Source organism: Rattus norvegicus, chromosome 12, assembly GCF_021556685.1.
Source record: "Rattus norvegicus strain SHRSP/BbbUtx chromosome 12, alternate assembly SHRSP_T2T, whole genome shotgun sequence".
NCBI lineage: Eukaryota > Metazoa > Chordata > Mammalia > Rodentia > Muridae > Rattus > Rattus norvegicus.
The window spans coordinates 27,437,066-27,461,213 of record NC_141545.1 but is presented as its reverse complement, the minus strand read 5'-3'; the positions used below and the strand labels follow the sequence as shown (position 1 = coordinate 27,461,213).

At 53.3% G+C, this 24,148-nt stretch overlaps 1 protein-coding gene across 8 annotated transcripts in view; it reads right to left on the bottom strand.

Moving 5' to 3' along the window:
- Positions 1 to 202: 202 nt before the first annotated feature.
- The window catches only part of Sh2b2 (SH2B adaptor protein 2), a 30,787-nt gene continuing 6,841 nt past the window's right edge, over positions 203 to 24,148 (bottom strand). For 3 of the 8 annotated variants that reach the window (XM_087577529.1, XM_087577532.1, NM_053669.2), the window contains 8 exon segments: positions 15,089 to 15,822; positions 9,475 to 9,576; positions 7,589 to 7,680; positions 6,695 to 6,786; positions 6,439 to 6,606; positions 4,695 to 4,903; positions 1,845 to 2,016; positions 203 to 1,203 (listed from right to left, as the gene is read on the bottom strand). In XM_087577529.1, the coding sequence (XP_087433655.1) occupies positions 881 to 1,203; positions 1,845 to 2,016; positions 4,695 to 4,903; positions 6,439 to 6,606; positions 6,695 to 6,786; positions 7,589 to 7,680; positions 9,475 to 9,576; positions 15,089 to 15,822 (1,892 nt within the window). In that variant the 3' untranslated portion in view covers positions 203 to 880. 8 annotated transcript variants of the gene reach the window in all.

Genomic DNA, 24,148 nt, shown 5'->3' with positions numbered 1-24,148 from the left:
TACCTCTCTCTTTTCCAGTTCCACCCAAGTCTGCCCCTCCGTCCAGGCCCCGCCCACAACTGACTCCCTGAGTCCTACACCTGCCTCCCCTAAGATCTGGGGCTTAGCAAGCCGGCCACTGTGTGGCAATTCCAGATCGCAGGGAAACCACTTCCTTCCCAGTGGTGACAGCACAGTAGAATGACCACAGGAGAGCAAGGGGTAGTCCCTAAAACAGGCTCTTTAATAATGTTTGTCTTCACTGAAGAGCTTGGCTTTTCCCCCCAGCGTTGGGCTGGGGCTGGTGGGCGTGACAGGCTGTCCTAGGCTAGGCGGACCACAGCCTGGTGGGCTATTGGAGTATGTGACCCAACATGGGTGGGCAGGGCCTGAGGTTGTTAGGAATCAGTGGGTAAGCCTTCATGGGCTTGATAGACGTGGCTTGCTACCCTCGAGCAAAGCAGGCAGCCAGTGGGTTGGCCATGATGCCACTGTAGGAGTAACCAACCAACAGTAGGCAGGGCCTGAAGTCACCAAATGTGGTTAGTTGTCAGTGAGCTGCCTGTCGTGGATACGATGGACTGTATAGAAATAGCTGCTGGTGGGCGTGGCCAACCACCAGTGGGCGGGGCGTGAAATCATTGGAGGGCTATCATGGGTTTGATCGACCATGGACTTAGCCTTGGCCTGCCACACACGGTCATAATGGGCCCCTGGGGTTTGAAGTGGCTAGGCTGGCCATCTGTCTTGGCCATGCTAGACCATGGATAGGTGTGTCTAGCCATTTGTTAGGTGTTGTTGACCGTCATGGGCTAGCCAGGCTGTGGGTGGGCAGGACAGACAGCAGGTGTTCGTGGCCTGCTGTGTTGTGCGTGACACCCGTGGGTAATAGGCATGGCAGCTAGTAAAAGGAGTACTGATTCTCCACAGCGCGAGCGCGGCCCAGCGTGGCATCTGCGGGCTCCTCAGTGGCTCCGGATGCAGCCTCTAGCAGGTGCTCTGTGCTGTTGCTGCGACTGCGCGCACTGAGTGGCCCCTCGGCTGGGCGTGGGGGCACGGACGTAGCAGAGGATGATGAACCGGATGACGACGATGCTCCAGCGCCATTGGAGGGTGAAGTGGGTGGGCAGGTGGCCGTGGCCAGGCTGGAGAAGTAGTGCTGGCCAGCCGGCTCCGTCCAGCAGGCCGGGACCGGGGCTGCAGTGTTGGGCGCTGGTCCTGGATCTGCAATGAGAGGGCATGTTGGCCAGCATCCAGCCCTGGGTACCTGAATTTGATGCTCCAAAGAGGGCCAGTGTTCAGACAGGCATGGGGAATCCAGGGAGGGATGGTGTGGTCCAGACCTTATGATCCAGAGCTTGCGGGCAGTCAGGTTGACATCGTACAAACATACGTCTTTCCAGGGTAGGCTAGGCACCCCACCCATACAAGCCTCAAAAGCTGGGTACTACATTCTAACCTTACAGAGCTTACGGAATCCACCCAGAATGTCCAAGTGAAGGGTTTTTTTTTGTTGTTGTTGTTGTTTTGTTTTTTTTGGTTCTTTTTTTTCGGAGCTGGGGACCGAACCCAGGGCCTTGCACTTCCTAGGTAAGCGCTCTACCACTGAGCTAAATCCCCAGCCCCCAAGTGAAGGGTTTTGAGACCTGGATCTAACATATCCCATGGTCTTTATGTCACTGTGTTGCAGAGAATGGTCTTGAACTCTTGACCTCCCTGCCTTTACCTCCAGAGGGCTGGGATTACAGGAGTGAACCACCACACCCAGTTTATAAAGTGCTGGGTATCAAACCCAGGTTTCGAGCATACTAGGCAAACCTTCTGTAACCTGAGCCATATTCCTGGCTCCGGATGCGGTGTCTTACCAGGAGGTGGACCTTGGGCACGCACGTAGCTTCGTAGGGTGATGTCAGCGGATCCTCCTGACTCCAGGGGAATGGGGTGGGTGTGGAAGTGTCGAAGCATGTCAAACACTGACTGGAACCACAGGTGTTGGACATGACACTGGCCGTGACCATTCAGAGAAAGGCGAAGGTGCTGTAGGCATAGATGGAATGGTCAGTGGCGGGGTCCTGGGCCAGCTACCTGCTTGGCGAGTGCCCTTGGCCGTTGCTGGAGGACTATGCATCAGCTCCATTGACTCTATGGGACCGTGTCATCCTTAGGGGTGCCCACACTGAGCCTTATCTGAAGGAGGGTCACTCCTGCAGTAGGCATTGGAGATGGGCACAGTAGAACAAGAACTTAGGGGTACAGACATCTGCCCTCACATTAGAATCTTCTTTCCTTCCTTCCTTCCTTCCTTCCTTCCTTCCTTCCTTCCTTCCTTTCTGTTTTTTTTCCCCCAGACAGGGTTTTTCTGTGTAGCACTGGCTATTCTGGAACTCGATCTGTAGACCAGGCTAGCCTCAAACACAGAGATCTGCCTGCCTCTGCCTCCCGAGTGCTGGGATTAAAGGCATGTGCTGTGTGCCACCTGGTGAGTCAATCTTTCTTTTATTCTTTTTTTAAAAGATTTATTTATTTTATGTATGTGAGTACACTGTACTGTAGCTGTCACACCAGAAGAGGACATCAGATCTCATTACAGATGGTTGTGAGCCACCATGTGGTTGCTGGGATTTGAACTCAGGATCTCTGGAAGAGCAGTCGGAGCTCTTAACCACTGAGCCATCTCTCCAGCCCCCAATCTTTCTTTCTTTTTCTTTCTTTCTTTTTTTTTTTTTGGTTCTTTTTTTCGGAGCTGGGGACCGAACCCAGGGCCTTGCGCTTCCTAGGTAAGCGCTCTACCACTGAGCCAAATCCCCAGCCCCCCAATCTTTCTTTTTGAATATTTGTTTTGTCTTGAAGAGAGGGTCTCATGTAGCCCAGAGGTCTGGAGTGACATAGTAGGTGCCTCTTAGCAATAACTGGCTCCTTTCTGGTTCTCTGAGATTACCTGGGATAGGGGCTTCAGTGTAAGGAGCCTTAGACCTGTGGTCTTTAGTAGTGTCAGCCCCACTTATCCCATTCGAGACAATAGCAGCCTGGCTAGAAGAGAGTGAAGGTTAAAGGTCATCTCATGCCTGCACCACTCCCGTCCCGAGACACTGGTGGACAGGACACCATCCTAACTCCAAACTTGGACATATGTGAGATCAAGCCCTCCAGGGTTAGCAGTGCTGGCCAAGATGTCAATTACCAGCCACCAGGAATGACACGGTCTAGTTGTCAGAGGGATTGGCAGGGTGGTGTCCCTAGGGAGACTCAGCCTTGTCCACACTTACACAGCTGGGCCAGTGCTGCCAACAGTAGGCCCGAGGGATGCTGGCAGTCCAGTTGGAAGTGAGGGTGGCTGTGGTCTTCATCTGTAGGTCAGGGGCAGGGCCCTGCCAGGGAATGATACCCTGGAAAGATCTGAGCTGTGTCTGTTTTCTTACTGGAAACATGGAGGCGGGCATGGTGATTCCTGCCCATTCCTGCCGCACTCATTTACTTATTTATTTGGTTGTTTATTTCTGTGTGTTCAAATGTTCGAGTGTCATACTGCAGTTTGGAGGTCAGAGGGCAACTTGTAAGAGTCAGGTCTCGGGCTGGAGGGATGGCTCAGTGGTTAAGGGCACTGACTGCTATTGCAGAGGTCCTGAGTTCAATTCCCAGCAACCACATGGTGGCTCACAACCATCTATAATGGGATCCAATGTCCTCATCTGGTGTGCGTGAAGACAGCTACAGTGTACTCATATACATTAAATAAATAAATAAACCTTAAAAAAAAAAGTCATGTCTCTCCTTCCATCATGAAGGTCCTGAGGATCAAACTAAGGTCATAAAGCTTGGCTGCAAGTACCTCTACCTGGTAAGCCTTATTGCCAGCCCCTTATTTTTTTTTTTTTTTTCCGGAGCTGGGGACCTAACCCAGGGCCTTGCGCTTGCTAGGCAAGCACTCTACCACTGAGCTAAATCCCCAAACCCGTCAGCCCCTTATTTTATTTTGTTTTGTTTTGTTTTATTTATTGAGACAGGATCTCATGTAACACAGGCTGGTGTTAGAGTCAATATGTAGCCAAACCTGGTCCTTGTCTCTATTACCTGGGAGCTGGGATCACAGGCGTAGAACACTAGGTCCCCATTTGGGGGATTTTATTGTTGGAGATTTCGTTATGGACATTTTATATAGGGTGTGAGCGTCAGGGCTAGGAGAAAATGGTTCCTCGGAAGAAAGTAAATACCCAGTGTAGGCAGAGGCCACGCACGGAAGAAGCACCTGGTCTTTGGATTTTGTTTTTGATTTTTTGAGACAGGTTTTCCCCATGTAGCCCTGGCTGTCCTGGAACTATGTAGACCAGGCTGGCCTCAAACTCAGACATCCACCCGCCTCTGCCTCCAAGTGCTAGGGTTAAAAGCCGTGTGCCACCACCACCACCAGCTTGGTCTTTAGATTTTTAGACAGGGTCTTCCTATGTAGCCCAACCTGGTTTCACACTCACGGCAATACTCCTGCCTCCATTTCTGAAGCACTGGGAATACAGGCATTCACATCTGGCTGCAAAGGTAACTTCGTAACTTCTCAGACAGAATTGGTTTTGAGTGGGCTTGGTCACCAGCAGATATTGATGACCCTTAGGACCTACGCCACCTTAATCCACCTCCCCCAGGACAGGCTGCTGTCCCCTGTTACCCCCACCACACACACACACACACACACACACACACACACACACACACACACTTGCCTTGGCCTTGCCCTGGAAGTTGAAGGTCAGCACACACTCCCCAGGCCGAGTCTCGCTTTGGCGGATCACAAAGAGGCCGTGACTCCGGGGCCCACCAGCCAACACCAGCTGGGCGGCCTTCACCCGGGACAGTGTCCCATGGAACCAGGGGTAGTCGGAGAGTTCCAGCTCAGCCTCAGCATCGGGGTCCAGCTCAGCTCCTTCATCCCCTGGGTTGGTTGTGATAGCACAGGGACACAACAAGGTCAGAAGGAAGACACATAAGTTAGTGACGACGGGAGAGCATCCTGTTGGTTTGGGTGAACTGCCATTTGAATAGCATCAGATCTAGGCTGAGAGCTGACTGACTGTCAGCTTGAGGTAAACTGAGGCATAGGGAAGGGGCGCTCGCAAGTCAGCAACAAAACCTGAGAAGAAGCCAACTCTCTTCCCCACGCTGGTTCCATTGTATCCTGTTTTATTTTACTTGTTTGTGGTCTATGTAGGTGCCTGTGTGTGTGCACCTGTGTGTGGGTGCAAGGAAATGCTGGGAATTACTCTGGAAGAGCAGTGACCACTATTAGCCAGGGGTTACTTCTTCAGACCTTTTTCTTTGAGAGAGGGTATCTTACAGCCTAGGCTGACCTCTAACTTGCTGTCATATAGCCAAGGGTGACCTTGAACTCCTGCCTCTACAACCCAAATGCCAGGGTTACAGGCTTGTGCCACCAATCTGCCTTTTGTGCCTTTATCTATATGAGCACATCCCTCCCACCCCCACATCTGTCTCTTTCTCTGTCTTCCTTTTGCAATATCTCACTATGTTGCTGCAGGATACACAGTCGCACTGTGAACCCGAGATTGCTATTAACCAGAAGGAAACAAAACAAAACAATAACAAAAACGATTTCTAGTTGTGGCTGGTGCACCTCAGCCCTTAGCCCACACCTTTAATCCCAAACAATGAAGGTAACATTAGTTTGTACAAGGAAGCAGCCATGTTTGAAAATGGTGTCTAATTGAGTGGCAGACAAAGTGATGAATCAGAGAAAGATTTGACAGAACAGGATACGCCTAACTCTCTCACAAGAGAGAAGAGAGGTTACTTAACGGAGAGTAGCGCAGAGACAGGTGGCAAGGAACAAATTAGACCCAGGTGAAGACAGAACGAGCTAGAGAGTGAGAAGGAGCCAGAAGATTAGAGCAGATTGCCAGGCTTAGTTTGAGGTCAGGCAGAACAATTCAGTCAGAGGCTGAGAGAGAAGACAGATAGAATCGGTTAGTGTAGAGAGGGGTTTTGAGCCAGGAGAGCTGAGTTGATCAGCCAGCAAGAAAGAGTTCAGAAAGAACTTGGAAGGAGTGACTTTTTCAGCAGTGAGTCCCAGAGGCTGAAAATATTCTAGGCCTGGATAAGACTGTGCGGAGGCTAGAAGCTTACAGGCCTAGGTCTAGGTTAGCAGATGAGGCCGTAAGCCTCTGAGACTACAATCACCTCAGGTGAATAAAAGTTACGTTTACACTATGTAACCCAGGCTAGCCTTGAACCCATGTAGATCTTCTTGTTTCAGCCTCCCAAGTGCTGGGATTATAGGTGTGTGCTACCATCCCCAGGTCTGTGACTCTGTAAAAACCAGGCACAGTGGGAAAGGCCAGGTGCTCATACTGGCTTAGAAAACCAGAACCACCGTCAACACAATTGGCTAAAATATCACCACTTCTGAGGCTCCACATAGGTCCTTGTAGGGGGAGGGGACCCCAATGGTACCTGTGTTATTGCTCTCACTGACACCACCTGAAGACTCCAGGGTTTGCAGGAAAGTCTCCAGGGGAACGTGAGCCAGGGACTCTCCCACGGTGTCACGAGCTCGGCCATGTGGAGCTGTAACCACAGCACCCACTGCTGTCATCGTCTCTGGGGGCCGGGGCATGTCTGCTGCAGGGGAAGTAGGGGGGGGAAGCATGTCTCTCATCCACCTCCAACACCGTCCCCCAGAACTCCAGCCAGCTCTCCCCCCTCCTACCTTCTGTCAGGAGCTCACAGCTGCAGGAGGTCACGCGGCTGGCCAGACAGCCTCCCCGTGCACAAGACAGCCCTGTGTCTTCCTCACTGTCCCTGTGGAGAAGGCACAACATATCTTGCCACAGAGCCTGGGCTGGGACAGCAAGTTCTGTCCCGTCCCTCACCCTCTCTGACCACGGTGTGAGTGACCGACGGTGAGTCCACTGTGAACGTAGTGTTCCCTGAGGTTGCGGTTTGTTCCTGAGGTCTCATGCATACCAGTGGGGGACAGTGGAGCTCAGGCAGCCCCTGTGATGCCCTCCCAGGTCTAAATTCCACAGAAAGAGATCTGACCCCGACGGGAAAGTCTCTGGAACAGGCAGCCATCAGAGTAACAGGGGAGTGATTGACAAGCACTCTGGGGATGAGGTCTGTAAAGTCCCCAGGACCCAACTGAGCTTTATTCAAATGGATCTGTCCCTGCCTCCAACTCCATTCTATTAAAGAAATGGCTACCAAGTGCTCCCCCAGGGTTATCTCCCCTGGACAGTGGAGTCACTCTCTTCCTGTCTACAACTGACCAGAAGTGCCAACCATGACACCAACTATGATGCCACAGAGCTCCCAGCGTGCCAGCTTCATCAAAATCCAACTCTTTTCTTTAAAAAATGATGCGTATGCGTGTGTGCCTATGGGTGGACAGGTGCATGCGAGCAATTTTTCATGTAGCCCAGGCTAGCTTTGAACTAGCTATGTAGCTGAGGATGACCCTGGACTCCTGATCTTTCTGCCCATCTTAGGGAAAACTGTTCTTCCTTAGTTCCTGCCCTTGCTGGTAGCCTGCTCTCTGGGTAGGAAAGGACAAGGCACCTCTCCACCTCTCCAGCTGCCATCTTCCGGCCTCCAGAATACTCACCCAGGATCCACACAGCCCTGGATGTCAGCCACCCACGAGTGCTTCTGTAGTGAGTCTATCGTCTCCAGAATGTACTCCGCTCCGTTCTCCACCTGGATGAGAGTGGCCCTGGTGAAACCTCTCCAACTGCAGGGGGAGGGGGCTCAGCACCCCAGGACCAATGAGCAGAAGGGTTTGCATAGCTTTGCCCACCCCTATGCTAGGTCTCACAGGTACAGCCTAAAGCCATATAGGGGAGGAGATGCAGGCTCTGGAGGCCCTGGGACAGGAGACCTAGCATGCTCAACCCACGCCCCAACATCCCAGAAACCATTCAAGGCAAGAGGGGAGGCCAGCTGGCCCATCAGAGTTGAGGGGATCCCAGGCCTTAGTGACTGAGAGTCTGTTGCCGTGGCCATGTGGTGGCCAGTGCTCTTTGTGCCTTGTCTGTTGAGTTCCTAGCAACCCCGTGAGAGTTGTATGTATAATCGTTATTTTATAGACGAGAAGCCTGACGCTCAGAGAGACAGAACAACTTGCTTAAAAGTTCCACGGCAGCCAGAAGCAGCACTGAGATTTGAACCCATGACCGTCGGTTGCCCAGTCCTTCCGTTCTTTGTTCCCTGTGCTGTGCACGCTCTCAAAATGTAGTACTGGGCTAAGAGGACCCTGAGCGCCTCCTCTTTTTGACAGGGAAATAGGTGCTCAGTGGGGCTGGCAGGGAAGTCCTTCTGCTTCAGGGGTGCCTGAGGACCACCCGGCAGCTGAGAATACCAGATAGACAGGGGCTGTGTCCCCAGCTGCCAGTCTTGAGGGGACAACTGAGGACAGAGAGTTGGCACACATTAACCCAATGAATAAAAGTTGTGGCTTTATAAACAGACGCTCAGTAAGGCTTGCCAAAGATGCTGGGGGCTCTGACCAGCTTCAAGTGGGAGGAGCTGGCCTCCTGGAGGGGACTTGGATCCATCAGGAAGTCCTGACCACAACCCTAGCAGCTTGGACCCATGTCCTCAGCAGCCCCCACAGGCCACCCCAGTGCTATGGGCCTGGAGAAAGGACAGAAGGCTCCCAGACCCACTGGGGTGCCTCTCACCCATTTTGTGTCTCTGTACCCTCTGTAGGGACCAGGGCCATTCCCACACTCCACTTGCCTGTACAGACATTTGCATAACTTCAACAAGCTGGCCACCAGTGTGAGGTGGGAGTGTCTGGCTCCAGAGGGAAAGGAGGGGAAGGCGGCCCTAATGACCTTTACTCAGACCCAAGAAGAAATAGAGAACAGAGCTGAGCTGGTGACATGTTTCAGTGGGTGAAGGTGCCTGGTGCCGGGCTTCAAAAGCTGGATTTGAATCCCAGAAGGGGAGAGTTCTCTCAGCCGACTCCAGGCACACAAACATGCAAATAAGTGTAGCCAGGCGGTGGTGGCGTGTACCTATAATCCCAGCACTCAGGAGCGGGAGGCGGGCAGATCTCTGTGAGTTCGAGGCCAGCTTGGCCTACAGAGAGAGTTCGAGGTCAGCCAGGGCTACACAGAGAAACTGTGTCTTAAAATATCAAAAATAAAATAAAACAATAAAACAAATATAAGTTAGAGATAGAGATAGATAGATAGATAGATAGATAGATGATAGATAGATAGATAGATAGATAGATAGATAGATAGATAGATAGAAATGGAAAGAGACCCAGGTGGCCAACCATCAACCATGTTGCTCTAGAACTCAGAACTGAGACCCAGGTCAAGCCCTACCCCAGCGATGGACACCTGTCCTGGGATCGTATCATGGGAACTCCTTCCTTATTCCCCCTTTGATGGTCTGGCTTGCACCCCTGGAATGAGCTCAAGCTGGGTAGGGCTGTGGTCCAAGTCAACTACAGACCTTGAGACTACAGCATGGTCTCACCTTGAGCACAAATGTGTTGTCCTTCTCAGGCATTTCCAGGGGCATGGTGGTTCGGACCTCGATGATGGCCGACAGGGGGATGCTGACCTTGGGTCTGGAAGCCTGGGAGGCCAGAGGACAGGACAGTGAGAGGAACACTTTGGAGGCCTTAGAAGATGTCTGCATTTCCCGCCCCACTTCCCTGCATATGTGCCTCACAGGAGCCAATCCTGCCAAGGCCATGCTCGTGGGTATGTGTCACTAGCTCCATTTTAGAGCCTGGAGACATTGAAGGAGAGGGCAAGAGTCCTCCTCCCACGGTCACAGCAAGTTAGAGATGAAAGGGTGTCCAGCTGCTGAACCCCAGCCCGGCGACCTGAGAGTGCTCTCTAGCCTGCTCACCCAGTGCCTGCCCTCCCTAGCCTGCCCACCCAGTGCGTATGTTACCAGGCCTGCTCTACCTACCTAGCCTGCCTACCCAGTGTGCCTGCTTCATGAGGCTTTCCTTCCTCTTCTTTCCTCTCTCTTCCTTTCTTTTTCTTTTCCCTTTGGCACTGGGAATTTTGCCCAGGATATCATGCAGCGTAGCAAGTGCTCTACCATGGAGCCCCGCCGCAGGGTCTCAATCTGTGGCACAGGCTGACCCAGAATTCACTATGTAGCACAGGTTGGCATGAACTCGGAGCAATCCTTCCTGAGTTTCCTGAGTTTCGGGGATTATACAAGTAGAGTACCGCAGTTATCATTAAAAAAATGAGAGGTACTGTATCAAATGAAGAAAGCTGAGGGGGGTGTGGGGAACTGGCGCTGGAGGTTTAGCCACATCAGTGTAGAGCCCCTGCCTAGAATCCCCCAGTGAGGGGCTGGGGGGCGTGGCTCAGTGGTAGAGCCCCTGCCTAGAATCCCCCAGTGAGGGGCAGGGCGGGTGGCTCAGTGGTAGAGCACCTGCCTAGAATCCCCCAGTGAGGGGCTGGGGGGCGTGGCTCAGTGGTAGAGCCCCTGCCTAGAATCCCCCAGTGAGGGGCAGGGCGGGTGGCTCAGTGGTAGAGCCCTTGCCTAGCAAGCATGAAGTCCTGGATTATACCCCAGCACGAGGGATAGGGGACAACTACAACTACATCAGGACAGACGGCCTCAGACATTAGGCTGAGAGAAGGAACACAGCACCTCCAGCCAGTAGGGGCTCAGCTGACGGCGCCATTGTAAACCTGTCCGATGTTGGCCAGCCCCAGCCACAGGCTGGTGTGAAGATGAGATCAGCTGAGACTGTCAGTCACTGCTATAAGCCCAGCCTGGGCCCGCTGGACAGTGTCCAGGGTGGCCAAGAATTCCCAAGCACCAGATATGAGGCCCTTCCCTTTCCTCCTCAGAAAGTCCCTGTCCCAGAGCCCAAGTCCTGCCGGGAATGTCAGCCTCAGGCCAGTCTGGGGAGGTTAAGGGGAAGAAGCCAGGAACTGTGGGGCCCAGCATGAGTATAAAGGAACCTTCACAGAATGATCCTCCTAAGGAACCCTGCTGAAGCCCCTGGTTTAACCCATAATGGTGGCATTGGAATGCTAGTTCCCTCCTATCCATTCCTGGAGACAGACCACACCCAGCTCCGACACCCCTGCTGAGGTGGGAGCTAAGCTCCAGAACATCTTACCCAAAGCAGGAAGTCAACTTATTCTGGGAGCCATGTCCCCCTCTGCCACTCACTAGGGAACTCAGAAGTGCTGGACCACTGAGCCGCTCCCCCAGCCCCTCACTGGGGGATTCTAGGCAGGGGCTCTACCACTGAGCCACGCCCCCAGCCCCTCACTGGGGGATTCTAGGCAGGGGCTCTACCACTGAGCCACGCCCCCAGCCCCTCACTGGGGGATTCTAGGCAGGGGCTCTACCACTGAGCCACGCCCCCAGCCCCTCACTGGAGGATTCTAGGCAGGTGTTCTACCACTGAGCCACGCCCCCAGCCCCTCACTGGGGGATTCTAGGCAGGTGCTCTCCCACTGAGCCACGCCCCCAGCCCCTCACTGGGGGATTCTAGGCAGGTGCTCTACCACTGAGCCACGCCCCCAGCCCCTCACTGGGGGACTCTAGGCAGGGGCTCTACCACTGAGCCACGCCCCCAGCCCCTCACTGGGGGATTCTAGGCAGGGGCTCTACCACTGAGCCACAACCCCAGACCCTCACTTCGGGATCCTAGGCGAAGGTCTCCCACTTTACCTGCCTCTCCCTATATCTACCTCAGTTACCTTAATTCATTTAGTTCCTGTCACCTGCTGACTGCTTTCTGCAGTCCAAGTTTCTCTGCCTTGGGGACCCAGAAGCTTCCCCTGTGAAGGTTTCTAACCAGCCTGAGTACTTTCCTGGTGATTGCCCCAAAGGCAGAGGGCTAGTTTTAATGTTCTTTGGGTGCTGTAAGAGGACTTGGGGTTCAGTCACTGATACTGGCATAGGTGAGGTTACAGGAAGCTGGAGATCTGAGTTGGGCAGAGACATCAAGAGATAGGGAAGAAACGTGAAGGCCTCAGGTACACCCTGAACCTGCAGACTGAAGCTCCCAAAGCCTCAGGTACAGGCAGCTCTAATGGACCAGAGAGATCTGGATTGGTATGTGGGTATCAGAAGCAGTGCACTGATACAGTGGGGAAACCTATCGTAAGCCCTCACTAAGTGCTAGCAGGGGCTCTACCACTGAGCCACGCCCCCAGTCCCTCATTGGGGGATTCTAGGCAGGTGCTCTACCACTGAGCCACGCCCCCAGCCCCTCACTGGGGGATTCTAGGCAGGGGCTCTCCCACTGAGCACGCTCCCAGCCCCTCACTGGGAGATTCTAGGCAGGTGCTCTACCACTGAGCCACGCCCCCAGCCCCTCACTGGGAGATTCTAGGCAGGTGCTCTACCACTGAGCCACGCCCCCAGCCCCTCACTGGGAGATTCTAGGCAGGGGTTTGCTCCCTAAAGGTTCATGGACTGGTGGTTTGGTTCCCAATATGGTGTATTGCAAGATGGGGTGGGAAGAGAGAAAAACTAAGAGCCTGTCATGGCTCTGTTGGGAGAGGAGCCTAACATCAGAAGCACCGGGTTCCATCCCCAGCACCGTGTAACCCGGGTGTGGTGATAAATGCCTATACACCCAGCACTCGGGCGATGAAAAGCAGGAGAATTAAAAGTTCAAGGTCGGGTTGGGGATTTAGCTCAGTGGTAGAGCGCTTGCATAGCTAGCGCAAGGCCCTGGGTTCGGTCCCCAGCTCCGAAAAAAAGAAAAGAAAAAAAAGGTTCAAGGTCATCTATGACTACATGAATTGTTCAAGGCCTGTGTGGGCTACATGAGAGCCAGTCTCAACAAATATCAACAAAAGGGCTGGTGAGAAAGGGGTTTGCCAGCAAGCCTAATGACCTGATTTCATCCTCAAGACCCATGTGGTGGAAGCGTGAATTGGCTCCCGCAAGTCGTCAGCTGACCTCCATGTTTATCGCCCCCTGAACAACAAATCAATGTTTAAAAACTGGTTTTTTGTTTTTTTGGTTTTTTTTTTTTTTTTTGGTTCTTTTTTTTCGGAGCTGGAGACCGAACCCAGGGCCTTGCGCTTCCTAGGTAAGCGCTCTACCACTGAGCTAAATCCCCAGCCCCTGTGTTTTTTTGTTTTTTTTTTTTTTTTGTCAGTTGGTGGACCCTTTAAGAGGTGGGGCCTAGTGGAAGCCCGGTGATCATTGGAGCTGCTATGTTGGGAGGAGATTAATGTAGTTATTAATGTAGAGAACCTGATTAGTTATCTGACCAGAAAGGGTTCTTATAAAGTGACGTCACTCTAGATTGACCTCTGCCCTACTGTGAGAAACCAAGTGGACCTTCACGGAGGTAGAATAGACAGCTTCCTGACCTTGGACGTGTGGTTCCTATAATCCAGCTACACCGATCTCTCTCTCTCTCTCTCTCTCTCTCTCTCTCTCTCTCTCTCTCTCTCTCTCTCACTTCAAGGCTGGCCTTGAAGTTGTTATATAGTCAGGGAAGACATTGAACTCCTGATTCTCCCACCTCTACCTTCCCAATGCTAGGATTATAGGTATACCTCCAAGCCCAATTCCTTCCTTCCTTCCTTCTTTCCTTCCTTCCTTCCTTCCTCCCCTTCCCTTCCCTTCCCTTCCCTTCCCTTCCCTTCCCTTCCCTTCCCTTCCCTTTCCTTCCCTTTCCTTTCCTCTCCTTTTTTAAAAGTACACTCTCTGGACTGTAGTATTTTGCTATAGCAACAGAAGATGGCTAACACGCTCTAGAATGATCCACACTTGTATGGTCTCTCCTGTGCTATTCTGAGAGCCTGAAGCAAGGGCAGGGCCTGGGGGCCTGTTAGTCTTAAAGTTGAGAAAGGAAGAGCTCAGTGATCCCTCCGGGACTCTTCTGCCCACAGTGAAGCCAGGGACTCTGTGGGGATCAATGGAAAGATGGAGAGGGTACCAGCTGCTGTCCTCTCCCCCAGGGTCACAAGCACAGCTATTTAGAGGGCAGCAGCTGGAGCTGCCACTCAAAGCCAGAGACGGGGAAACCTCGGGCCTCTGCCCCTGCCCTTTGGGTGACCCTAGGCCAGCCATTCCTCACCAGGCTTTGGTCTATGTTTGTAGCCTTGCTTTAGTGGCATTTTCTCAGGTTGGGTATGGGTTAAAAGTCCTGTGGGAAATCTGGGGGTATTGGGACTTGGGATGAGATCTCTTCATTAGCGTGCTCTGGGAGTGGCCCCTGGCTTTTCCCTTTGGGCAGCTCTCACTCCTGCACCTTGAGGGGAAGCCCAGAGGTCAAGCTCCCAATAAACACTCAAGGTGTCTAGGAGGTCGCTGGGGAGACTGATCCCTGGCGTGGTCAGGTCTTGGGTGTTACCGGCTGCCATGCTAGTTTTCAAGGGACTCTACCGGTCGCTTTTCATTCTGGCGACCGGCTATGCGGTGATGTATAATTAGCCCCTATCTGCCACCCACTGTCAGTGTGACTTCAGGCAGGCTCCTCTGCATAGACTGTTGGCTTCTTTCCAGACAGAGTCTTGTGTAGCTCTAACTAGCTTTCAACATGCTCTGTAGTTGAGGATAAACTTGAACTTATGATCCCCCTGTTTCCAAGTGCACGACCACCACTCTGGCAGTATGTGGTGCTGGGTCTGGAACTCGGGGCTTCAGGAGTCCTAGGAAAGCACTCTACCTACTGAGCTACACGCTCAGTATCTGAACTTTTCAATCAAGGTTCGTTGGCCTCCCTGGAGCAGGCCCCAAGCTTCCCTGTCCCCTACCACAGTGGAACTTTGACGGGCAATAAAGGCTGGGGCAGCGTACTCCAAGTGGCAATCAAGATGCTGGTAGCTGGCAAAACCCCTCTGTCTCTTGATAGGAAGGAGGGGCCACTGGGCAGGGCTCAGCTGGAGCCTGGCACAGCTCGCAGATTTCTGATTGCCATGGAGCAGAACACAGGCCTCTAGGGGACATGTCTGATAGTACCTTGTTACTCCCTGACTTCAGATGCTACATTACAAAAACCTGTCAATCAGATCGAGCCACACAATCCCCAAACCAAGTCCTAGGGACCCACCTGAGGCTCCCATAGACTGCAGGTCAACGGGCCCCCAAGAGGGATGGGAAGACTGTTGGCAACATGCACCAAGATACACACCTTGGGTGGCACGAAGAACTCCAGGCGGAAGCGCTCTCCGGCCACAGCCCTTCGGAGGAGCAGGCGACATTTCTGCCACTGTGCCGTGCCCCCAGGGCCGGAGGCTGCATCATCTGCCACCATGAAGCGCAGTGCGCCCTCGCGCTGGATGTCCACTAACTCCACTTTGGCTGCCAGGGTTCGTGCCAGCCGCAGACGTCGCGTCCATTTGTCACGAGGCTCGGACACAGGCTCGGTGGTTTTCGGGGTGGCCCCACCCTCGGGCTCTGGGGATGCGCGCCGGTGCCATAGGTCGCGCACTCCGTCCACTACACACAGGCTCATGTTACGCAGTGAGAAGCCTTTGCGGACACGGGCCTTGGTAGCCACGTGAGCAGACACATCTTCGGAGCTGCGAGAGTGGCCATAGGTTGCAGTCTTGAGCGCCGAGGTCACGGAGGTCACCGCAGGCTCGGGTTCCATGGTGTCAGCTGCTGTCCCCAGCACGCGGCGCACTTCCTCGCTGAAGACTGCCAAGAAGTTGGCTGCAAAGTGGCGGGAGAACGAGGTCCCAGCGTCAGGCGTGTCGTAGGTCGGGTTGTCCCGAAGGAAGCGGCAGAACTTGTGAGCGAAGTCCACAGCAGCTACCTGAGCGTGCAGCTCGCAGAATTGCCTCCAGTCGGGGACTGGGGCGGGGGCGGCTGCCGAGCCGGGGGTGGCACCATTCATGGCTTTGGTCCCATGGCAGCCTCGGACTGAGAGGAAAAAAGTTGGTAAGTGCTTATTCTTCCTTCCTTCCTTCCTTCCTTCCTTCCTTCCTTCCTTCCTTCCTTCCTTCCTTCCCTGCCTCTCTCTCTCTTTCTCTCTCTCTCTCTTTCTTTCTTTCTCTTTCTTTCTTTTCTTTCCTTCCTTCCTCCCTCCCTCCCTCCTTTCTTTCTCCCCTCTCCCTTCCCCCCCCCCTCTCTCATTCAACAGAGTTTCATGTAGCCTAGGCTCGCCCCTTAGACTCCCTATGTGACAGAGGATGGCCTTAAATTTCTGCTCTTCCTGTTTCCACATCTCATGTGCTGGGATGCCAAGTGTGTACCACCACCCACAGTTAAAATGACTTTGAATCCTCTGGTCAGTACTCCTACCTAGTCACAGGGCTCCCTGGGGAGGCTCCACCACAGAGGCTGTATACACACATGTGCCTGCTGAGGCTGGAGGCGCAGGCTGCCACCAACTAGCGTGCACGTGATAGATGCAGAGGTAGCAGATGATGTGTGTGTGTGTGTGTGTGTGTGTGTGTGTGTGTGTGTGAGAGAGAGAGAGAGAGAGAGAGAGAGAGAGAGAGAGAGAGAGAAACACCCCAGGTCATTCATTTTGGTCAAGGAGGCTGAGGGGACAGACATCTTCAAATGGTGCCTCATGAGTTTTGGGGTAACCCCTCCAAGGTCCCCAAGCCCTGGAGAAAAGAGGGTTAGATTATCTGGAGCAGGAGTCACAGGCAGTCGTGAGCTGCTGTGTGGGTGCTGGGAGCCTAACTCATTCCTCTCCAGGACCAACAAGTGTTCTTAACCTCCGAGCCATCTTGAGGGTGCCCCTGGGGATCCCATCTCAATCACCTTCTCACCCTTCCTCTGGCTGGCCGGACCGAGCTGTTTGTGCCGTCCCTTCCTCCCACCATGTTCTGTCTGAGCAAGGAACTAAGGAGCCAGCTGACCCTTAACCCCTGAAACTGTGAGCCCCAATAAGTCCTCTCTCCCTCATGTTGCTCCTGGGTACCTGTTACAGTGACAAGAACCTTACACTCATTTCTAGGGGCTTTACCTCAGCTCTTCCTGACCCTGGGACCTCGGGGGTCATCTTCCCATATGACTCCAAGATGACCATTTTTTCTTATTGGTGTTAAGACCCCACCTCCTTAGGACCCCTTTCCCCCCTTTTCATGGTAGCTTGCCTGTTGTTCCTTCCAGAACTCCCATCCCCACTGGACCAATCTAGAAATCCCAGCTGTCTCTTCATTCCAGCTTCTTCCACTTTGTTGCTAGGCAACCCCATCTTTTTACCACTTAGAATGGGTAAACTGCAGAGTGCGTGTCAGGTAGTCATCTGGGGGACTTATTTCCTGTCCCCTGTTGTGGTCAACATCCCTGGGAACACAACCTGCCACTTCTGCCCCCTCATTTGTTTCCTTTCTTCCGTTGTACCCAGTTCCTCCTTGCTGCATATTACTCAATGGCTCTACCACTGAGCCACGCCTCCAGCCCCTCACTGGGGGATTCTAGGCAGGAGCTCTACCACTGAGCCACGCCCCCAGCCCCTCACTGGGGGATTCTAGGCAGGGGCTCTACCACTGAGCCACGCCCCCAGCCCCTCACTGGGGGATTCTAGGCAGGGGCTCTACCACTGAGCCACGCCCCCAGCCCCTCACTGGGGGGTTCTAGGTAGGAGCTCTACCACTGAGCCACACCCCAGCTCCTCACTGGGGGATTCTAGGCAGGGGCTCTACCACTGAGCCACGTCCCCAGCCCCTCACTGGGGGGTTCTAGGTAGGAGCTCTACCACTGAGCCACACCCCAGCTCCTCACTGGGGGATTCTAGGCAGGGGCTCTACCACTGAGCCACACCCCAGCCCCTCACTGGGGGATTCTAGGCAGGGGCTCTACCATTGAGCCACGCCCCCAGCCCCTCACTGGGGGATTCTAGGCAGTGGCTCTACCACTGAGCTTCCCAGCCCCTCACTGGGGGATTCTAGGCAGTGACTCTACCACTGAGCTTCCCAGCCCTTCCATCCATTTTCCTTTGGTAACTTTGACCTTAAGTTAGTGAAGAAAAAAAAAAAAAGGAAACTAAACTAAGTAGGGAGGTGCAGGCCCTGCTGGTGACCCCCGCTGAGAGGCCAGTTTCCTGTGGAGTGTTGAGGGGCAGCACCTGTCCCTCTGTAGAGACTTAGGCTCTCACCTGTCCTCACAGGATCTCTTTGGCTTTGGGACTGCCTCTGCTCCACAGCCCTTGGGAACCCCACCTGAGATTTCCCCTGGCATTCAAGCCCTATAATTAAACTCTAGGTAAAAATAGCTGTTCGACTTCTTGACAACATCAGTGGAGCCTCAGGGCCAGAGGGCACAAGGGAATCCCCTCCCTCCCTAGGCCACAGCAACCGCCCTTTAAGTACAGGATCCAACCAGGGCAGAAGTGCCTGAGAAAAATGACCGGTTTCTCACCTATAGATAGGACAAAGGTGGCGCCACGGAAGGAGCAATGACTGCGGTGAGACTTTTGGAAATCAGAGGGCAGTGTGCGAAGTCCGTGAAGTGGAGAGAGGTGGGCGCTGGGTCCTCATGAGCGTCACGGATGCCTGACCCTTACTCTACCCTGTTTCCCAACTCCTAGTCATCCTTCCATAATGAAACTTCTTCCTCTAGGAAGCCTTCCTTGACTTCCTCTGTCCAGGCTGGCACAAGTGTCTCTCTCTTTTTTTTTCTTTCTTCGTCTTCTTTTTTCTTTTTTTCGGAGCTGGGGTCCGAACCCAGGGCCTTGCGCGACAAGTGTCTCTTCTAAGCTTCCATGAGTGTCCCTCTAGCAAGCTACCACTTGTGCTGTGCTCTGTGCCTGCTTTTAAGTCTATCTCTCCGGCTGGCACGGGTTGTCCTTGTGGGCGGAAGGAAGGCCTGAGTCATATCTCAGATTCCTGTCACTCACTCTTTTCCCTGGAAGTAGGGACTGTACCTGCTAGGCCACTGCCGTCACCACCACCACCACCACCACCACGACCTCCAAGAAGGATGGAAGGACTCACTGCTAAACCCAGGAGGGCCTGCCCCAAGTCCATGCACTTACCCAGCAGGGCATCTCCTACTCTGTGTGATGGCATGGGTGAGCATCGGAAGGCTAATTATGGGCCTGTGTGGAGGCTGCTAGGAGGTCAGCCCTGGCACTGGGTTTTAGGCTTCCCTTTGTCCCTTCTGATGGCTGTGAAAGCCTTTGAATGGAGAAGGAACAGAATCACGGAGGACAGGGCCTATGTAGGGCCCCACCCAAGCCAGGTGGAAATTAGACTCCGCCAAGATTCTGAGAGGTGCATTGTGTCCTAAGCAGGAGAGTGGCTGGATCTTTCCTGCCCTCTCTTCTCCAACCCCACCGGCAGGCCAGGAGCTTATGGGCCAGTATAGCTAGCTGTCTTGTGTCCCAGGCTACAGAGAACAGGGGAAGCAGGGTGTGGTGGCACCTGATTATAAGCCTAGCTTTAGGGTGGAGGGTCTTAGAGGAGACAGTTGTGCCAGCCTGGGCGGCATGTGCCTGTAAGCTTAGCATTAGGAGGGTGAGGCAGGGGGTTAGGGATTTAGCTCAGTGGTAGAGCACTTGCCTAGCAAGCGCAAGGCCCTGGGTGGTTCGGTCCTCAGCTCAAAAAAAAAAAAAAAAAAAAAAAAAAAACCAAGGAGGGTGAGGCAGGAGGGTTGGAAGTCTTAGGTTACTCCAAGCTAATAGAAAATTCCAGACCAGCTTAGGCAAGATTTGATCTCAAAATGAAATCAAAGAAAGAAACAAATGTATCAAGAGAGGCCAATACATTCTCTGCCTATAGACAGGGAGTCCAGAACTCACACACAGGAAAGACACAGGGAGGCACTGCAGACCGATGGACCCACACAAGGAAGTGCTGCTCCCAACAGCCCTTGGGGCCGGATCCGGGAGGAAATGAAGTTCTTGACCTCGGCTGACCTTACATAATTCTGAGCTTCACTTGGAGAAGGAACGGCTCACCCCTCCCTAGAAGGGCAGACCAATGGCTCAGGTAGTAAACATCATAGCCACAGCAGGCACTGTCCCCATCTTCTCTGGCCAGGAAGGTTTCCCACTCACTGTGGAGATCAGCAGTGTGTGACAATCAGTGTGCAGATGATCGTGGGTTCACACAGTGGGAAAGCAGGGCCAGAGAGCAGGGTACTGGAAGCAGGGTGGACAATGTCATCCTGTCCCCACTAGGGACTGGCTTAGAAGGTTCATGAATTAAAGCCCCTTGACCTTGGTCTCTTTCCCCTCCTATCTCTGCCTGGATTGCTTTTCTCCTTGGCCTTCAGGTGTATAGAACCTTCTATTTTAGTTTTACACTTGTGTGTGTGTGTGTGTGTGTGTGTGTGTGTGTGCGCGCGCACGCACGTGCATGCCTGCATCACAACCTATGTGTGGAAGTCAGAGCCCAGTCTATGGGGGTTGGTTCTCTCCTTCCATTGTGTGGGTTCTAAGGGTTGATCACAGGTTGTCAGGCTTAGTTACCTTTACCTACTGAGTCATCTTACAAGCCCTATCGTGTGTGTGTGTGTGGGGGGGGTACAGGACGACCATACCCTCCCCCCTCACTCCCCTTACTTCATTGAGACAGGATTCTCTCATTGAGCTCAGTGGTAGACTGGTAGCCAGCCAGACCCACGGCCCGCTGTAGTGGGGTCAGAGTGCATATGGCCACATTCAGTCTTGGGGATTAGAACTCATGCTTTCAAAGCCAGTGCTCTTACCCACTCCTGAGCCGATAACCCTGCCTTTTCCTGGAAGTTTCTGTACTAGACAGGAATTCACATGTCCTTGTGGCCTGTGACCTCTGGTGTCTGTGGTTATATCCCAACGCTCCTCCTGCAGCACCTGGTGCTAGAAGAAGCCTAGTGACTCAGCCCGGGGAGGAGTGTGCTCCATCCTGGCCCAATACCCCATTCCCCGGAGCCTTGGTTTCTCTATCAGTGTAACAGAGGGCCGGAGCAGGGGCTGGGTGAGCTATGAAAGTACACTCGCTGGACATTGAAGACCAGCTGCCACCCAACGAGGACCTGGGACAGGTAAGGAATGAAAACATCCTGAGCTCTTTGGGCAGAGATAGACAAAGCCTACTAGACCGGGGTTGGGGGGGTGGGAGGGTGGGGAGTGGGGGGATGGTAGGTCCCTAGGTACTAGAAAGGTCCAGCGTCTGCCACTCTTCACTACAATTGGGTCTGTCTGATCTTAGCTCCCCTAACTGGCTCCTCGCCTGGAAAGAACGCTGCTTTTATTGTTTTTAAAAGTCTCTTAGGTACTTGAGGCTGGCCTCGAACTCATTATATTGCCGACAAGGACCTTGATCTCTTGTCTTCAAGGCTCCTGCAGTACGGGGATTACAGGTGTGCAGTATCAGACTGGGAGGGAAGCCAGATCTTCATGCATGCCAGGCAGGCACCCCACCGTTCAGCTATCCCCAGAGCTTTTTGGCTTTGTTGTTGTTCTTAAGTGGGATGGGGCTTTGGAGGGGTCGCGAGAGCAGGGCAGGGACAGCTTGACTAAGATCCCCCTGCTCATGGTCTTTCAAAGCCACTGCCTTGACTAACCTCAAGGCCAGACAGACACTCAGACAGAGTCACTGCGCAGACAGGGCAGCAGAGGGGGTGGACGGCTTTCCGGTAGTAAAAATAGCGCTGACAATAGGAAAAGGGAGGGAAAAAAGCCCGTCTTCAACCCCCGCTAGCAGTGAGCAGTTCCGGACCCCAAGGCCTGGTCATTCCTTAAAATATTGATGAGGCCGCCTTGCCGCTCCGCGCTAATGGGCAGAGCACTAATCGATCCTGGGCTCGGTGGGCGGGGAGACGCGGCGGCCCCGCCCCCTGCCCAGGAGGCTCGGGTTTCTGGGAAACCCTTGCTGTGGTGACAACAGCCTCCCTCTGGTACCCTCTTGGCTCAGGAGTCGACAGATACTCCCGGGAGGGGAAGGCTGAGGAGTCTGAGGTCCCTCAGGGTGCAATCTACTGGCTACTAGGGGGGCCCAGGTGTGATGTGCGATACGGTAGCCAGGAGGGATGCAGGCAACATTAGGCAAGATGGCCCTTAGTTTGTGCGGGACCACCAACAGCATGAGAGGAAGAGATGACCAGAATGAATGGTCATCTGTTTTTGGTGAGACAGCGTCCTTTAATGAGCCATTTAATGACACTCCTCCCCTTCAAAACACAAGAACAGTCTACCGTCATTCACACAGGACTTCCCTGGATCCTGGCTCCAGCCACGATCGCTCATGTCCTCCCTTTCCAGTAGTGCCCTGGTTTGCCTGGTGCCACTCGGCCTCCCAATGACGGCAGAGGCTCATTCAGCTTCCCGTGGCTCCCATGTATCTCTCTCCACGCAGCCCACCCACATTCCTGCAGGCCAGAGTGGTGCCCAACGGGAACGTTAGGTACCCGAGCATTGCTTCTCGGGGCTACCCGACCTCTTGGCCGGCACCACATGTACACAGCAGGATCTGAACCAGAGCCTCATGCTAGAGGGAGGATGTGACTGGAATTTCCCACCCTTTCCCACCCACGATGCTGGCTTTGGGAAGAAGTCAGCTTGACTTGAACCTGCTGGGACCATAGACAATAAGAGTCTACAGGAGCTGGTGGATAGAGGGCTTGCCTAGCACACATAAAATTCCGGGTTCCATCCCTAGCATTGCCTATACAGGCAAGGCGGTGCACATCTGTAATGCCAGCTCACAGAATGGGGAGAAAGAAGGACCAGGAGTTCAAGGCTGTGCAAGGTGACAGAAAACCCTCCCTTGCCTCCAAAGAAAAAATAGTATTAGCTACTGATTTAAGGTGTGTGCGGAGGGAGGGGGAGGGGGGTCTCTCAGCGCCATGCTTCCCTCCGAGCATCCAGAGATTTCCTCCCAACCAAGGAATGCACCTGTTAGACAGTCTAGGACACTCTTTTGTCTCTCAGAGAACTAACTGAAGCACGTCCCTCCATGCACATTGGGGTGGTGAAGTGGCCAGATGGAGTAGGTCTGTCTGAATCCCAGCTTCTCTGCCTCCTAGCATGTGGCCTGCACCCCTGCTGGGGCCTCCACTTCCCCATCCCATAGACGGAGGGTGAGAGCATGCTAACCTCACACAGAGCCATGTATGGTGCATGCCTGTAATCCCAGCGTGGGGGAGGCAGAAGTAGCAGGGTCATGAGTTCAAGGCCAGCCATTCTTAGCAACATAACAAGTTGAAAGCCAGTCTGGTTTACATGAGACTCTGTCTCCATAACAAGTAAGCAGGGAGGGTGAGGTGGCTCACGGATAAAGGTGCTTGCCGCCAAGCCTGACAGCCGGAGTTTGGGGCCCAAATGGTGGAAGAAGAAAACTGACTCTCCTGAGTTGCTCTCTGACCAACACATCTGGCGTTGCACACACATACACGTGGAAAATGAACAATGTAATTTTTAAAATTAAAAGTAAATAAAAGGGGGCTGGAGAGATGGCTCAGGGGTTAGGAGCACTGACTGCTCTTCCGGAGGTCCTGAGTTCAAATCCCAGCAACCACATGTGGCTCACAACCATCTGTAATGGGATCCGACGCCCTCTTCTGGTGTGTCTGAAGACAGCGACAGTGTACTTATACACATGAAATAAATAAATCTAAAAAGGAAAAAGTAGTGTACAAATACATGGCAGGTAAAATACCCAAACACATAAAATAAAATTTAATTTAAAAAAGTAAATAAGAATTAAAAAGTAGTAAGTCCCTTCTCTTGCTTGAGCAAAACAAGGCACCTAGCTACAGACACTTCTTCCCTGGTCTCTCTGTTTCTTGATGCTCCCCACTCAAATCTCTATAAATTGAGGGTCCACAGTTGTCTCCCACACACGACTGGGCTACCTTTCTCCTACAGCATCTTCCCTATAACAGAGGAACAAAGGAAGGCCTCGCCCACTACCCTAGATGAAGAAATGGGGTTCTGGTGAGGGGGGACCCAGACTCTCCTCTACTGGATTTGTACAAGTCCACACCCCCTTAGTGTAACAGACACACTGTGTGGGGACCCAGAATGCAGAAGGAGGCAAGTTCCAGGCCTGTCCCATCCTATAGCTCGGATTCCCAGAAGAAATTCTTTCAGGGGCACAGAAGGGGGACCCAGCACTTGCTTTTTGGGAAAGAAGAGCAGGGGAACCCACGTCTTGGACCTGAAGGAAGCAGGGGTCTGGAGAGCAGGGTTGGGGACTGGGACCGCACACTAAGCAGAGTGGAGGATGTCCGCTATATTTTTCCTCAGAATCACCCAGTGCTGGACAGCTCCCCGAAACCCTGCTAAGCTGGCTCCAGCTGAACCAGC